At 41.5% G+C, this 17,766-nt stretch overlaps 1 protein-coding gene across 16 annotated transcripts in view; it reads right to left on the bottom strand.

The window, feature by feature from the left end:
• The window catches only part of Bru3 (CUGBP Elav-like family member bruno 3), a 327,799-nt gene that overhangs the window by 85,757 nt on the left and 224,276 nt on the right, over positions 1–17,766 (bottom strand). For all 16 annotated transcript variants that reach the window (XM_078184459.1, XM_078184454.1, XM_078184463.1 and 13 more), the window contains exon 2: positions 4,868–4,916. Coding sequence is in view for 14 of the 16 variants with exons in the window: in XM_078184454.1 (XP_078040580.1) it covers positions 4,868–4,916 (49 nt within the window). In the remaining 2 variants the exon portion in view is untranslated. The remainder of the gene's footprint in view (positions 1–4,867; positions 4,917–17,766) is intronic.

Raw genomic sequence — 17,766 nt, 5'->3', positions numbered from 1 at the left:
GATCCGATTTGCAAATCTGTTTGCGATTCCCCTCGTTCTCTTTCTCGGTAACGCACCTGCTCGAAGAGAGAGAGAGGGAGAGAGAGAGAGAGAGAGAGACGGTCGCGGCCGTTCGATAAAACGATTGTATTTCGAGGGGGGGTACGCGAAACGGCGCGGCGGACGACGGCTTCGTTAATCGAAAGTTCGAAAGTTCCCGGCCGCTTCGGGGTGTGTCGCCGCGAGGATTTCAATCGGGCGTAACCGTTTTATCAGAATTTTACATTCCTCGGGATAACGCGGCCACGGGTTCGTGCTCTCGATTCACCGCATTCCCCACGTGAATGAACTTAATGACGCGTCTTCGCGAGGTTATGGAGATGCAAAATTGGCGAACCGAGTTAAAGGTCGTCGTCGCGGGTGCTAGACGCGAGAGCTCATTCCAGCCGGTGGCTTGACTCGCGCCTTCCAGCCAGGCTCCAGGGCACATTTAAGGATTTGTCTCGGGAAATTAGATTCTCGCCTGACTTGCAGCCTCGTTGCATCCCCGTTCTCCACGGATTCTTACCCCCTTCTCGTCCACCCTGCTCTTTCTCAAACCCCCTCCTCCTCCTCCTCCTCCTCCATCTCTACCTCCTCCTCCACCTCCGCTACCGCCAGCCCCAACCTTTTCCTCCGTCCTTCACCTTCCTCACACTTCCTTCTGCTATTCTTTGACAGGGAATTCTCCTTCCTTAAGCCCCGAGTACTTTTCATCGAGCGTTCGTTCCCATTGTCGTGCCAGGACACCGTAGGGACCAGGAATTGGACCTTTGTCGCCCGGGCTAAGTGTTAACGTGCCCTTCGCGTTCCTTTTCCCGGTCAGGGTCCCCGAGAAATCAAGGAAGGAATTAACCCTTGGGAAATTATCTTCTAACTGGACACCGAGAACAAAGCGAACATTCTGTTTGACGCCGTATTTCCTTTTCTTTCGACCGCCTCTCTCTCCCTCTCTCTCTCTCTCTCTCTCTCTCTCTCTCTCGCCGGGCGCTCCTCTCTCCTTTTGTTCCGCTCTCGGATTGGTTTTTGTTCACACCCTGCGATTACTTCGTTAATTCGATTAAAACGATGAATGGGGTAATATCTGGGAACACATGGAAATGGAAGGCGTCGCGTTCTTATAACCGTTCGCCGGTCTCCGGCGTCCGTTTAATAGATCCTAATGGATCAAGTCGACCGGCTCTGTCTTTTATTCCTTCTCGGAACAATCATCGCGCGTGCTCGCGAAGACCGATCTTGGCGGACCTTGTCGTAAATTACGTAGGTTTCGTTCTCGTTGCGATTGCAAAAGACGCGAGACACCGGCGCATTTTTTGAGCTTTCAAAGCTTCGAGTTCGTGGATAAAGATACGCAAATGGATCGAGCATATCGGCAGAATTTGTGTTACAAAAGCACGTTAGCTTCTCTCGTCTTCGATCGTCGATGGCTTGTGGAAATGTATCGGGTCGAACGATCGCGAGATTTCACCGACGCGTCTACCTCCGCGCGAATTCTTGCGCGCTTTAACGACGACGACGACGACGACGACGGGGGACCGTTAAATACGCCGTAATTTCTGACCCATACGTAACTTTATACCGCGCGCCGTTCTATCGACGACATCGTCTTCCCCTCCCCTCCCCTGTCTACGAAGAAGCACGTCGTTCTCTCATAATCCTCGAGGATTTCTCGCAATAGCTTCGGACCCGGCAGCAGTTCGTGCCACGTCGACCAACTCAAAGTTGCCCGAGCAATGAAGGCAACCTTCGAGAATCTCGATATCCCGGGATACGTTTATCTGCTCGAACACGGGTAGGGCGAGTGATGGCGGCGGCGGCAGCGGAGGCAGCGGCGGAGGCAAGGTGACTCCCGCCGAGGGATCGAAACTTATCTACTTGCTCAACTGGGCTCCGGCATAGCGCCAGGCCGCCACCCTTATCCACTCGCTCTGGAACTTCCCGCCCGCCCCTCGAGAGCTTGAGCAACTTCCGCGGCGCGAGATACGTATTTCTCAAATCTGTTTCCGTCGTTGTACACTTAATTCCGGCAGCTTTCGCGAGACAATCAACCGTGCTCCGGGCCTGAAAGGCGTGACAAACTGCTTCGAGATGTTTGCTCGTCCCGCTTTTTCCACCTCGCGGGCGAAACTTTCGATTCGACGGAATACGTAGGCGGCCCCGGGTACCAGACGTTCGCTTTATTTATCGATCCGAACACGGTTGTTCCGAACAGACTTTTAGGATTTATGAAAAGAATCGGCAACAGGAAAGTTTGAAAAAATTGACTGCCGAATTATCTTTTACAAATTAAAATGTTTAAGAAACGATATAAATCTCATCGTACGATCGCAGCATCCTGCAACATACGATTAACGCAGACAATTTTCATTTCATATTTTAATGCTTGCAATAATCCGCAGTTTAATTAGAAACAACTTTGTGAGGATTCAATGCTGATTCGTCATTTTCTGCAGCAAAGATAAATGAATTTTCATGAAAATTTCGTCTGAATTGTTTCAAACAAAGCTTTTATGTCTGCACCAAAACTAAGTCATCTGTGCGTGGTATAATTTAAGCTACCCTCTTCTCTCGGCCTAAAAATCTTACACCCAGCTCGCGATTACTCCTATCGATCCCTTCTTATCGCTCTGGCAAGTTTTCGGCTGCTTTTTCTTAGCCCTTGTACTCCGAGCTCTGTTCGAAGAAAGGGTCAAATATTTTATCCTCGAAACTGTTCAAAGACGCTCATCCCTTTTACTTCAGTGCCATTTTATTAACATCATCGTATACTTTAATAATTCTAGTTACTTAGCATTTATATAGTATCGGTTGCTAATTTTTATTTTGATATTTTCATAATCAGAAGTCCAATTATTATACAATGAAAATGAAAACATGACGATTAAATCATCGATTTTTCATACTTTACAAAATAACGTTATTATTAATATTTTATAGAATTCTATGAGTTTCTATAAACTTTTATGAAGTTTCCATGTAATATTATTATTTAATAATGGATACAGTGTTATTTCCGCTAGGTTCGGATGTCTTTTGGTTAGTCGTTGTAAAAATATATATATGCGCATAGATATACCGGCTGGAACAGTGGAAGCTGTGACAGTGTTCAGCTTTAGATCGCTCCGTCCTATAGTTACGTCAAACTGAGGCTTTGTGGGGTCACACTGAGACAGCCGACCGGAGATTACAATGGCATCTACGCTAGATTAGCATATGAATTACGGCCCCCCCATCCCTCATCCATTTCTCCTGCTCCGCCCCCCGTAACCCGCTTTTCTCCTTCTTCGGTGCTCTCTCCTCCTTGAACACCATAGGACGGATCAAACTCAATTGATCGCGCGAAACCACTATCCCGGTTTACCGACTTCTACGCGACGATCATTTTCACGTTCATGCGAGAGAGCAAAGACGAACCTGAACAAATTCTTTTGTTTCCTGAGACTATTTCAACCACCGATTCTTCTTTCCTCTGTTTTACTTCACCGAGGACTTAGTTATTTTTTCTTGGACTTAATCCAGCCTTTATATTATTATCTGCTACATCGCAATATTCATTCGACTATTTTTTAGGTTTTTATCCATCCTCTCGACGTCGTTACACCTGAGTAACATGTGAGAAACTTTTGAAACATCTAAGAATGTTATTAACATCGTATTTGACACCTTTCTCAAAATAGAAATGTTCGACGACGTTGATTGCTGTGTTGAATAAATAAAATGAAAAGTATTTTATAATTTGTTATATTATATATATATATATATATATTACGTTCCATATTGAGTTTTTCAATTGATTTGCCTCGCGCCACGTTGATTGCTATACCGTACCAATAAAATAAAAATTATTTAACAATCTGTCGCGCAATTCATGTAAACAGCGTTTCCGGAATTTTTTATATTTCCATCGTGGTTTATACCGAGTACGTGCAAGCCTGAGACGCGATCAACAATTTTTCAATTCGTTCGAATCATTTGTCGCGCGCGAGTTTTATAACGCCGGTCCGCGGCGCAAAAAGCGTTAAGATAGCTGGAATATCGGTAGATTTTCGTTCGCGCGAAATTAATGAATGGTACACACAACACCAAAAAACGGGCGGCGGTGGCGGCGGCGGGCGGCGGGGGGGCATTGTACGGAAACGAAATTTTATCGAGGCGTGCTTTTTTGTGTTTGTTCGATTGAAAGTTACGTATGGGTTGTCAACGAGTATTACTGTATGTTACAGTGAATGCTTTTTTCCCCCATTCAATAAAAATATTTCATAGCTCCGCCATTAAATCCGCTATATTTTATTGAATCTTTCCATCAATGGCGCGCATCCTTTGTTGCACGCTCTCGGACCCTTTCGATGCAAATTCATTCAGGTTGTTCATAATTTTAGGAACACGAAAATGTTTTTTTTTTTAATAATAGAAGACGAATCGACATTAAATTCAAACGATAAAAATATTCTTCGCTGTATTTCATTTGAATCTTTCCATCAATAGTGTGTATCCTTTGTTACACGCTCGGACCCTTTCGAGGAAAAAGCCATTGGAGTTGTTAATAATTATTAAAAACAATGGTTTTTGATGACAGCAAATAAATTGATTTTCGTTCGAAAATATTCGACACTGAATTAATGAAAATCCGCGAAACTTTGCAAAAACTGTGCTTACTTTGCAAAATGTATGTTATATAATTTTGTTAAGTATATGTCCGGTACGGATATCATAATTTTATACGAAAGATAAATTAAAAGTGAATTTTACATTCATTCGGTCGAGTTAAAATTATTTTTATATATTTAATCTTATCAATGAGATTTTGATAATGAAATAGATTTCTATTGGTACGATCGCCTGTTCTCACCTCCGCGGTTTTCACTGTCCGCCGGCTTCACTTGAATAGGACGGTTCATCTGCAACAGAAAGAAAAAACGTGGAAATTAGCAAGACAGTTAAGAAATAGTTTTACTTAATAATTACACAAAATATATGCCGGTAGAAATACAATAATTATTATATAATTTTAATATAAATTGTATGCAAATTATATCTGTGTTACACACAAGATAAGATAAATTTATATAACTTATATAATTGCATATAAATTGTATTTGTATTATATACAGTTTAGAACGATTCTATAATTGCATATAAATCGTATTTGCATTACAACAGTTTAAGATAATCGTATATAAATTAAATTCGTATTACAAACGAATTAAAATAATTTTTAACGCATCTGCAAAAATCGTCCCGCTGCCCGAGTTGGTCGAAAAAGGGTTAATATCGCGCAAACGATGCCCGCAGAATTAAGGAACACAGCAGAGGGTGGCATGGTTATTCGAGCGGAATTTGGTCGACGTTGTCTCATCGGTCACGCGGCGGCATTACCATCGTTCGCTGGGAAAGTTTCTTCTGGCGTTGACAAGACAGATTGTCATAAAATAAAAGTGTCGGGTGTGAGAAACGGTGACGCGTAGCAGCGGGCGCCGAAATAAGACTGAAAAACAAAGAGGAAAGGTGGATGGGAAAGGGATAGTGGAGGAAGGGTGGCGAAGGGAAAAGAGGACATCGTTTCCATCCCTCCCCTCCCCTCCCCCCTCCCCTCTCCATCTCGTGTACTACCCAACATTTTGGTTTGCGAAAATGTGGAATTCCGCTGGCCGACCTTCCGTGCCCGTCCTCACGAAGTCTTTTGGACGACTGCGAACGGGTCGAGAGCCCGGAGAACAAATAACATTGTTTATTTGTTGGACGGATCGCGCTACCGCAGAGCGCTCCAGTTCGTTCCTAGGGGGATGAGAATGCATGATTCATGACGCGGGGGACACGGGACTGTACTCCGATCCTCCCCTCTCTACGTTCGACCAAATTCTCCTTCCCCTCTCTCTCGCTCTCTCTCTCTCTTTCCCACTCTTTTCAGCCGGCTGTTTTCTCTTCGGTGATCTCTACCCTGCTCCCCCTTTTCGTCACTTCGAAACTGCCGCGCGCGCGGTGTCAGCCCGCCCAGAAATGTGTTATACGGCAGAACAGTTTCGGCAAATTTTGTTTCCCGAATCTTTCTTTCCGCTCTCTTGACCTGCATATGCATTGTTCGGATTTTTACCGTGCTATCTCCCCCCTTTGGATACGACTAACGTCTTATTGGCCGCTCGTAAATAACCGTGTTTCGTAACCGCGCCGCTTATTTCAGGTTGTTTGTTTCGCCGCCGTCGATCTTTTAGCGCCGAGTTGGATGCTTCGGTCCGTCGGTTTGAAGACAATAAATATATTCAGATATATTAATACGATTTATTATGTGGAGAAATATTATCCAAGTATTGTATTAAATGTGAATTGTATCGCATAAGTGTGCAACATTTACTGTAGGAACTTAGAAGAAAATATACTTAAAACGACGTCTGCCTGCTCCTCATTATCAACTTAGAATATTATCATAAAAATGAGTAAAGGTATATATTTATTTAAAACGATGATTAAAATTAAGAGTTTTAGTTGAAAATAATCTACAAATATTCACGAATTATTTTGTAGAAAATGAGATTTATATTATATAATAAATTTGTATCCTATGTTGGAATAAAGTGTGACGTAAATTACTAAACTCTTTTTAAATCATCCACCTCCCTTATAACCTAACATATTAACGTAACTGTACCATATCGTACGATTAGGTACGTGACGATTACGCGTCTTAATTAATGCAAGAATTTCGAGAGAGCCGATCGTAAAAATGGGTTAGATCGGAATGTAAAATCGCCGACGTCGCAGCTTGGTATTTTACGGCGGCAGCGGTCACGTCGGAAGTTTGATAATCTGCTGCTTAACAGAGGTGCACACCGTGGACGCGCGCATCGTAACCATCTGTCTTCGTATTCGCTACTCTTTTTTCATTATGCACTGGCTGCCATAACATAAGAATGCCGGGGGAAAGGAACGCAGCGGGGTGGAAACGTACGTGTGGCAACCCCAAAACTTTTTCTTTGTACATGCAAGTCATATACCAAGGGGAGCTGCGTTGCAGGGGTCAGTGCCACCGACCATGTGGAACTCGCGCAGTAACTATGCTCGCCGGCGCAAGATTTCCGGGCTCGTGCTCTTGAAAAGCCACGCATTGTTTCTATTTTTTCGACCGTCGTCCGTGTTGCGAGAAACCATGTGATTCAGATTGTTATACATTTTTCAACATCTGTAGGAATATCTTTGATTTGGAAAATTTTCGTAATTATTATTTATTTTGTAAATGGTATTGCATCGTACTTTTCAGCATTTTTGTTCTTCGATATTATATTTCGCAACTTTAAAAACTGATAAGTAAAAGAAATTCCCTTAAAATAACGATTCAATTTCAATTGTATAATAAATTTTAAATGGGGTTTTGTGGACTCGAATTTCAGCATTCAGATTGTCATTGTAGCGGAAAGAATCGGCTTCGTCACGGCGTACCGTATTCTAAAGAATATAGAAGGATAACCTTGGTTCTATTTAAGGAAGAAAATCTTTCTGTAGCAGCTGCCTGGTGACCTCATGACGCATCAAATTAATATAATGAGATTATAACCCTTAGAATGTCGCCGGCAGGGTCGGTAAAATACCGTGTTAGGATAGGAAAGTAGCCCCTCGTGTATTATTTCGGCCTTTCTTTAAATTCTGATTACCTTTCGTTCCCATTTGTATAATTGATGCTATAATTTATTCCAATCTTTTTAGTCTTCGCCTTTGTCTCCATTACTTCTTGCGTGCTCTTTATGTGTTTAAATAGCTGGATTTGTTCATAATTAGTAACATATGCATTCATGCATTCATTAAAAAAATATTAAAATTATTAAAAGGAGGGGTTTCTTACAATTTTCATTTTGCGACCATAATTAAAGTAACAGTCAATTTTAAACGTATACAATCTATGTTATCCGTGTTACTGACGCAAAATAAAAATTGTCCAATTTTGTATAAAAATTCATTAATTTCGATCGATTCGTACAGCTCGAACGATGCAGGAAGGGAAGACTAATATCGACGGAAATGTGCTTGGTAGATTTTCAAATAAACAAACAGCATCGTAAGCGGATCGTTCCTATTTCTTGCTAAATGGTCCGGAATTATTATTGGAGCAGGAGCAGAACGCTATCACGGCAGGAGGCTATAAAGATATAATGGAGGAAGTAACGTAATTCTAGGGAGAACAAGAGAGAGAGACTAGGACAGGGGGTTAGGTCACTTTAAGCACTGTCCTCTGGTCAGGAAATTAAACTTTGAGCCGAGTGCCGGCTATTAGGCGTTTGTTGTTGTTTCGTTGTCAGGGGAACCTGGATGTTTGTATAGATACCGGAATTGAGATACGACGTTTTACCCCTCTTACGTCTCTCTCTCTCTCTCTCTCTCTCTCTCTCTCGCGTCGGGAAGTTTAACGCAGAATGTATCGTGTAAATGTCACTTACTACCCGGGGGATCTGTACCAGTCAATAACGATTACTAGGCGAGGCTTCCACGGAATGTATTGCGGGGGCATAGACGGTGGCGATTAACGTAGACAAGCATTAACTACCACCCATTACCGGTGGCTCCGTTCCGTCCAAATAGTTCCACTTACAGTTGATTCACGTATCGCGTTAATGTCAGTTAACGGTTTCGTCGAGTCCACGATCGCGTCGAGCCGCGACGAATTCGACGGCAACGAGAAAAATCGCTGGGAAACGCGGCCCATCGCGCTGCACGGCTTTAAGCATCGTGGTACAGATTTCAGATTGACGTTCGCGGGAATACTGATACACGAAGACACCATGAAAAATGCAGCAACGAGTTTACTCGGAACCTAGCGTTGCTATTCTTTCCACATTGATTGAATACTAGAACGCCGCGAAAATGGCACGAGTAATTTTTTGCCCCGCCATTTCCCAAAACGGGAAATTTCATTTTTTGACATTACCTGTAAAAATTAGAATTTATTTGGAATTGAAAGAACTAGAATGAACTATTTTCTGTAATATAGAAATATCGAATTTTCATCATTTGGCTATTGGTGAATCGGACAAATATGTGTTAATTGTCACACTGGAATTTCTTAAATAGATAGTAGCATATATGTTACGAATAATTTTCACCTAATCATAGCACACCAATTATAAATGCAGGTTTAATAATTTAAATGCTTCGTTCTAAAGAAAACGTGAACAGTTTCTAGTTCAGGAATACCTGAAATTTGACCTCGATAGCTATTTTAAGAATTAAACCACCGCGATTGTAACATTTCCCAAGCGAAACTCTTTAGAATATGTGGCATAGTTGTTGAATCGTTTGACACAGATCGTTTGCCTGCATATGCTATCGAGCATCCCTTAACCGAGTCAACGGAACGACATTCTTTTTCCTTTTATTTTATTTCAACCGCTACAGTGAAATGAGATAAGAATAACTTCTGGCCCGCGATCAGAATTATGAAAACGAATTATACACTGTCTAGAGTACGTGTAAACCTTAAAATAGACGTATATTCAACAAATCGATAGATACAGGCAAGTTTCGTCTCCATTTCAGCTTTAAATCCCTCAAAACGTTCTGAAATTTACAGTTTCTTCAAAATGGCGATATAAATAGAAACAGGACCACGTGATTCGCATAAAAAGCGAATCGCGAATATAGTGTGATATTATTTTCTATAATCTATCTAAAATAAATATCGAATAAATCGATAGCGCAAACGTAAATAGTTATTTTCTAGTTAATAATAATGTTCTGTTTCTTCCGAGCCGAATTACAGCTCCGAAAGCGACAACTTATTCGACAACACGATTTTATTAATATTCGATCGTTCTGTCGGTTTCCCACCCTAGTTTCCCGACACAGTCTAAGACCTAGAACACTGCTGGAGCAGTCGTCGTACGTCCACGACGGTTCACTTATGTTTTTATAACGTGCTATATGCCTAATGCATGTTTTCAGACCGCGAATCTTTGCGCAAAATAAAAACTTCTTATGCCAACTGCTATACACAAGAAAATCTAAATAAAAATCTTTTTCTTGCATAACTTTTACAGGTCAAAAGTGATATATTGATAGTTTCCATTCTTCTAAATAGCAGCGTAGACTCGGTTCTATTGTTATTTAACTTATACTGTTACTGGACTTATATTAAAGTCAGTTAGATTTCAATCAATTAGAATTCTTTCGCTACAATATTTTTTACATTAAAATCTTTCACTCGTCAGAATCACTCATCAAAATTTTCGCTCATCAGCTGAAAAACAACGACGCTAAAATATAAAAAATGACAGCTCCTTTCAGCTCGGAATAAACAACGCGAATAATCAGCCCCGAATTAATACGAGCAGCGACCGTACACATTATTCGGCCCATCGACCACCGAACAGCGCGCAATATAAACCGGCGACTTTTTTTTTCGCGAAACGAGTAGTGTAATCGGAACACTGAATAATTAATTCGCTGAATAATCGATGGATACGCGAGCGGTAAATTAACGGCGCCTTGGGTTTGTAACCCAACGCCGAGATAACCGAAGTGAGCGCGCACACAGTATATTCTTCGAGCATTTTGTTGCATTCCGTGCCGAGTCTCCGATAATTCGTGTCATCATCAGCCTGCCCCCCTCCCCCCTTCTCTGTGCACTTAGAAAATCGATTCCCTTAAGAGGCACCACTCAAGACGGATAGTAATAAGTAAATGTGTTTGCTCAGCCCAGAGCGCGCATCACGAGCAATTAATTAAGCTCGATTATCTATGTACACTGCGGGAAGCAAGTCTTGCCACTGCCAAGATAGATGCTGAGTAATAGCCATATGCTCTGGGTAGCGCGCTAGCGGGGTAGGTATTCTCCCTCCCCTGTTTCATTCTACTTCGTTGAGGAGGGGACAAAAATATAACTTTCGCTGATCACGCTATAGAAAGTTATTATTCGTTTGCCACCGAACCAGAATTCGAAGTTTAATACGACGCGTTGTTACACACATTTCCAAAGCTATTTTTAAACTATGGATCGCGCGAAGATAATGTTGATGACGCGGTATAATGATCGGCTTCGAATCGTGAAACAGGGAAAACTGTCTCTGTAATATCCTTCGATATTCGAGTAATACTTCGCTAAAAAATCAATTGGCAAAGATTAATTAATCACGAGCTATAGCTTCATAGATTTATACTGTCGTTTAACACTTTGTAAACGTTAAAGACGTAATTGTTTCAACACTTCGGCTGTCACGCTAAAAATCTTGATAAAATGAAAGTATCCTGTTCGATCGAATTCAAATTGAAATTATTTTTTCAACAGTCTCTCTTTTTACAGATACCATCAAAGTTGGTAAGATATATTAAATTAGCAGAAAATTTACCCGAGCAAATAATTCTGTCGCTTAGATACGAGTAACACGGCAGTGAAAGCGTGGATGAAATAACACTGAATTTCCATACGAAATATAAAACCGATCGTCGAATGTCTCTCGCACGTCGCGTATACACTTTCACCCGATCATTTACCAATAAAAGTTTTACTTTCGGCTGCACGATAATTTCACCGAAGCGCGATAACAGGCGATCAGCTTGAATTCGTAAAACACGGCGAACTATCTTCGTAATCCGCTCCCTCGCGGCAGGTAGCTCGCTCTCGTATTTCAAATAAAATTTCATTCGAAAAGCAATCGGAGCCGACCAATTAATCACAGCGCGATTATAAGGACCAATCGAGCCGCGGACCTCTTCACCGAGCATTTTGGGAAGAGCGCCCGGATCCTACCCGTGCAATTAAATTAACCGTATTTATGCTCTCGCTATATATCCCTCTCTATATCTCTCTCGCTTCTGTTCGGTCTTTTTGTAACCTAATTCTTTTCTCTCGCGGGAAAGTCCGATTCCAAGAAAGCCCCACGCAAAATCCAGATACGGGGGGGGGGGGGGGGGGGGGGGATATAGGTGGAGGTTGATAACTGCCAAATTGAATGGTGAATGGTCGCTTCGGAAATTGAATAAGCTATCGTGCCTGAACCGAGCCGCCGAGCGAAGCCTGGTATTTGACCTGGCCTCTGCGTGCAATCAATGTACTGATTGGAGATAAGGGCTCGCCCTGTAGCCCCCGGCATCCTCTCCGGCATGATTTATATATGTACGGTCTTCGCGGCCGATGTATTCATTACTTGATTACCCTTCGGCAAGTTTATACCGTCGTGACCGTGTAACGAGCCCAGATATCGAGATACCTTATATTGTGTCCGCCCTAACCCCCCAATCCCACCCTGGCTACGCATTCTTGTTCTTATTGCGGCGCCGGGTAATTAGATCATCCGGCTTCGGCGGATCAAGCTTTCTTGTTTCGCAATTTTCCAGCCGGTTCCGCTGCTACCGCGCTTCTCTACTTGTCGTAAATATGCTCGCAATCGATACCCTAACAATCAACTTCTCCCAAAGCTTCTCGCTTTTTAAACATATCATAATTGTTGGAACAAAAATACGTGTTTAATATTTTTTAGACATTTTCTATCGCCACGCTTAAGGGTTGCGAGCGTCGACGAGGCCAATTATTTCATTAATTATTTTATTAAGGGTTGCGAGAAAAATTTCAATTTGACTGCGTAATAGAAAAGGACAGTCGAGCATAAAAGTTTCGAGTGTCTTCTTACCGTGTTCGAAACCTAGTAATTGACAGAATTCAATTAAAGCGGCTAGCAATCGTAGACTGAAATTGTGTCTCACCCCCCCCCCCTCCACCTGCGAAATATTTCCGCGAGTCTCGCTAATAGAAACGAAGGATATGATTAGGGCGCCGCAACGACGTTTTAGTAAATTCGTTTTATCAGCGCGCTCGTAGTTCAAGGGATGACTGTGCGCCGGTAGATACCGGGCTCCGGTTAACTTCAATAATTCGCCGTACGCGTATCCAGCTGGAAACTGTACTCCCCCGAAATCTGTAGCCGCGCCTCCGCCGCTAATACGGCTAATTTGTCGACTGCTCCAAAAGCAAATGCACTTCTCTCTAGGTTCACGTCGGATGCCACAGAGGAGCGAGCGATTCCGGGCCTGTCTCCTATCAGATTACGTCTAAATGGATACTCGGATGGGCTAATTGGCGAATTAATTGAAATTCCAAGATTAATTGGATCGTTTCGACAATTGATATTCGTCGAAATCCTCCCCGTAACAATTTTTTCGGTGTTTCGTCTGATCGAACGACGACGTTTCTACATTTCGGTTATCTCTTATCAACCCCTTCTGTGCATCTAATGTTTTTCTGATAAATGTCACTATTATAGATTTCCAACGACAAACCTTTTATATTTTTATTTCGAATGAAGGGAATTTAAATAATTCTTTACTTGTCGTTCTACTTGCATTGATTTACCAGAAAGTGATAAATAGATCGCAAATTTCGCGAGTTTACGAGAAAATTGTACAAAACAGTATATGTAAGAGAATTCATAAAATTGTTAAGAATAAAGCTAAATTTTTATTGTATTCGAGGAATGGAAATTATGTCTCCTCGTATACTTAATGCCGAAGCAAAAATTGTTTTAAACTGGTGGACCATAGTGAACGTTGAACATCGAATGTCGATACGCGTTTATAATTTTGACGCACGCATAAATTTCCGCGGAATATACCGTTATCGTGTTGTCAACATTAATTTCTTTTTATCCGTGCCGAGAATGAGATTTCAGGTAACGATAATTTCCATTGAAGCGTAAATTGTGAAACACGCAATTCAGGTTCGAACGCGTTAGAAAATTACTGGCTGGCCAACACGGCTGCTAGTCATTCCACACACGCTTCCATCGCGATTATAAATAGGATTCGCGTTTTATTATAAAGTAGAAAGGCGGCGAGCAATATTGCATCGCGGCGTGCAACATACGGAAACATTGTAAACGTGCAGGCGCGAATTCGATCGAAACGAATAGATAAAATTAGGACAAATGCGATCCCTGTAATTTCTCACACGTTTCTATCGAGTTTCCGTCGAAATACAATTTTTATTTGTTGTTGGGTCATTTTCCTGTATTTTAGACAAATATTGCCTACCGCTTTCTTTGTTTTCAATAAACTATTAAATACGTACAGCATTCTACGTTTTCGTGAATTTTGAAATTGTTTAACATTTGTGCCTACCGTTTGCAAACATATTCTGCCGTGAAACAACTCGACAGTGATTGCAATTTTATTTTTACATACGATGGAAAAATCGTTTGAACAGCTGAAACATTGTGGGTTAGGTTAGGTTAGGTTGCATCACTAGTATGCATTACTATGGTCGATTATTTCCGAAAAATCATTGAAGAAACATATAATACCGTTTCACAAGCGTTTCTCCTAATTTGTGTAGATCCTTTTGTCTGGTTATTTAGAGCGTAGACAATCACAAAACCACACTGCGTCGGTTTCAACGTCCTCCAAACGTCGATTTACGCATGTAATCAATGAGTTAGTCGAAACGCTCGCGTCTCGACTACGTCCACACTTGTAAGGTAACCACGAATCGAGCATACAGCTCGCTGACACGCTGTCAGATAACCAAACCATACAATTCGGATTGCTTCTGGGATTTTCAGATTAGTCTCAGTGCACTAACCGATTTACGTCTGTCTTGTCAGCCTATTATATAACTTTCGAGAAAAGTTCAAATAATGAAATAACAAAGAAAGGTTTTAAAAGAACGTCTTCATTCTGGTTTAACCAATCAAAAAAACATTTACCTTTCAACGTGCTCTACTTCCTTCTCAAACGCCCATTCTGTCTGTAATTTCATTGTCGCACACACTTTCACTTGTTTCAATCATTTAATATATTCATTAGAATTACTTTGACACTTCTCTAACACGATATATATAAATATTTTCGTCACTTAAACGAGGACCACCTTTCCACCAACATCTCGCCGCTTCTCAAAATGGCGAAAGATGGAGATGCAGTCGATATTATCGATCGATCGATGTTACGTCACGTGGTCAGAGATTTGGACATGGCCGCGCCAGCATTGGAAGTGTTAGATAGCGTTCTTTGATTAAACAACGAAAATCTATTAACTATCTTGATTATAATACGTTATGTGATCCACTGTGTTTGTGATAAGTGCGATAAAGAATACAACGACACATGGACACCTGCGCGTAGCTGTAACTGAACTTGAATTTTTAAGAAAACAGCGAAAGGTAATGTGCAATCTTCAATTTACAATTTTTCATTTTGTGTAATATTAAAACTGTATGTGTACATGTTTTGTAACAACAGTTTAACGAGTATTTAAATAATACTTGAAAGACAGGGTTTTTAAGCAATTAGAAATATCTATGGACAACTTAACCCTTTGCACTCGAATGGTGCCACTGAGGCACCACTAGAATTGTTTTATCACGTTCCAAAATAAACTTTATACTATTAATATAAAATATACTATATACTATTAATAATACTTTAGACTTTATATTATTAAATACAGCAAATATGGAAAATACATTGTATATCGACGTATATCGACCTCATTTGGATTGGTTAATTATTCGTAAGCTTTACGGGTTAGACAAGTGGCGGCAGATAGATGGCGCATTTAAATTGCTCGTCCATTCGAAAGCATTTCAATACAATTTGATTTCTCAACATATTCTATAAAAAGAAATTGATATCGCGTGGTATTGACTACGAAAACGAAGTTTATGGAGCACAATAAAACTTTAGTCGCAGGGCTATACATGTTTCTATTAAAGTTGTTTATTGATCGGATTTTTCTTTCCAAAGTTGACGTAGGTGTACTAATTTATTAAATCGCGTTGCCATATTCTAATAATATCTACAATTCCTACGAAACGTTACTAAAAGATCATGCTATAATTGGAAACTTAACGTTAACAAATTTGCACGTATTTAACAGGTTGTTAAACATAAAGAAATAATAGTAGTAAATGGAACGAAATTCGTAAAATAGCCCAGTGATGCAAAATAAATGAAAAATGTTTAAGACAGCAGAAAGATTAGAAAAAATATTAGAATATGGGTATATCATTTTCAATTTATTAAGATAGTTGAAGCAAAGTTAGGTGTTCCAGTTTTAAGTCTTCTGGAGAGGTTTTATTTTGCGAACGATTTGCAATAAAAATGTTCTAGGTCGAACGAAATGTCCAGGGGGTTCTGAAATGAAAATAGTTTCGAACTTATTGCGCATTCTCGAATGCTACGTACCCCGGGGAACGTACGCAATCGAGCATACGTTAAACGACGGCGGTTTATCAGTATCTCCAACCTTGGACACAAAGGTTCGAACATTTCATTAAACAAGGGCTAATGCCGCCCTTCGTCCGACCCGCTCGCGCATTTCCCCGCGTTTCGATTGTTTTCCCCGGGTAGAAAATACGATGCACCGTTTCGATATCAAATATTTTACACGCCGCGCCTCGCCCCGTCACGAAACACCCATTCTCGCTCGCCTATCCAATTTCTCACTCTTCCTTTTTTTTTTTTTTTACTCGCCACCGATCACTTTTTTCCCTAACACTGTACAAATATTTGAGAGTCGGCTACAAGCCCCGGCGAAAGAGCATTCGAGTCGAGTGAGCTTTCGCGTCCCCAGGCCAATCACCGTTCACCGATTGTAATCTAAGCCAATGCCTGGGCGCGCATTAAATGTCAAACGTTATTCGTTCCCTCTGTTTCGTGACGGCTACGGGCGTCGTCCGCGTCGATCAACGGCACGTCGCCGGGTTTATTCGACAGATGTTAAGGAAACCGTTCGACTTTCATAAACGTTTAACTGCGGCATTCGCGTCGCTTCGTTCCGAATCTCTCGCGGTCTTAAAGCGCTTTGGAGACTTCGTCCCATCTGAACAATGTTCGATTTCGGGATCGACGCGGCGACTCGAGCATCTTGTCGATTGCCAGATACATGCCAGTTCGACGTACATCAAAACCATATTGGAACAACGAAAATTGTTAATTGGTTCTTAATTTTTTCATTTATAGGTACTGCAATTGTAGAAACATTTGTACGAGAAACTTTTCGATAAACTTCTTTACTAGATATAGAAATATTTTTTAATAAATAAAATAATTTTTAATTTTTTAAATTATGAAGAGTCACGTTACTATTTCCATAGACGAGTTGAATACGGTGTAAAACGAGTTACAGATAAAACGCAGTAATTACGGTCTCGCCCAGGAAGTAACGTTAACGAAAGTTCGCGTGTGGGGGGGTTTATAAATATCGATGTATGTATATCGGCGCGCTTCCTACTCGAGAGTCGAACGCGGTATGCAAGTTGGAGGAACAGGAGGTCTGGTTTTAGGATTGATGAGCCAAGCGAAGCAGCTGAACCGTGCGGCGAGGCTACATTACCACGGCGTTATGCGCCGGCACATTCACGTGTGCTGCTGCATTAATTGATGTACGTCTCTGCATCAACATCGGCCCGCGCGCGCGCGCGCGCGCGCGCGCGTCTTCTCGTGAGAACCTGTCATGTGTTCTGTTCAACGTTTCCGATACAATCGCCCGTGCCCTCCCCGCACGTGTGTTGCCGCACAGAGGCAACCGTCAACGGCGAAGGAAGGCCCTATCGACAGGAAGACATGTTTACGTGAAATAATTTATTTCCTGCTGGCGAACGGAACGCACGTTTCCAAGCCAATATTGCATTTTAACCGTACCCACCGCCGGGTAATTTTCGTAGAGAGCTGGAATTGTTCGGCACGCCATAATTTCACAGAATTCCGTAAGAAATTTATTTTTTTTAGAAGGGCTGAAATACCATCGGGTAGAACGATATTTATTCCGATCGGAAA

This window comes from Augochlora pura, chromosome 6, assembly GCF_028453695.1.
Source record: "Augochlora pura isolate Apur16 chromosome 6, APUR_v2.2.1, whole genome shotgun sequence".
Taxonomy (NCBI): Eukaryota; Metazoa; Arthropoda; class Insecta; order Hymenoptera; family Halictidae; genus Augochlora; species Augochlora pura.
This window is presented reverse-complemented; position numbering and strand designations above follow the sequence as displayed.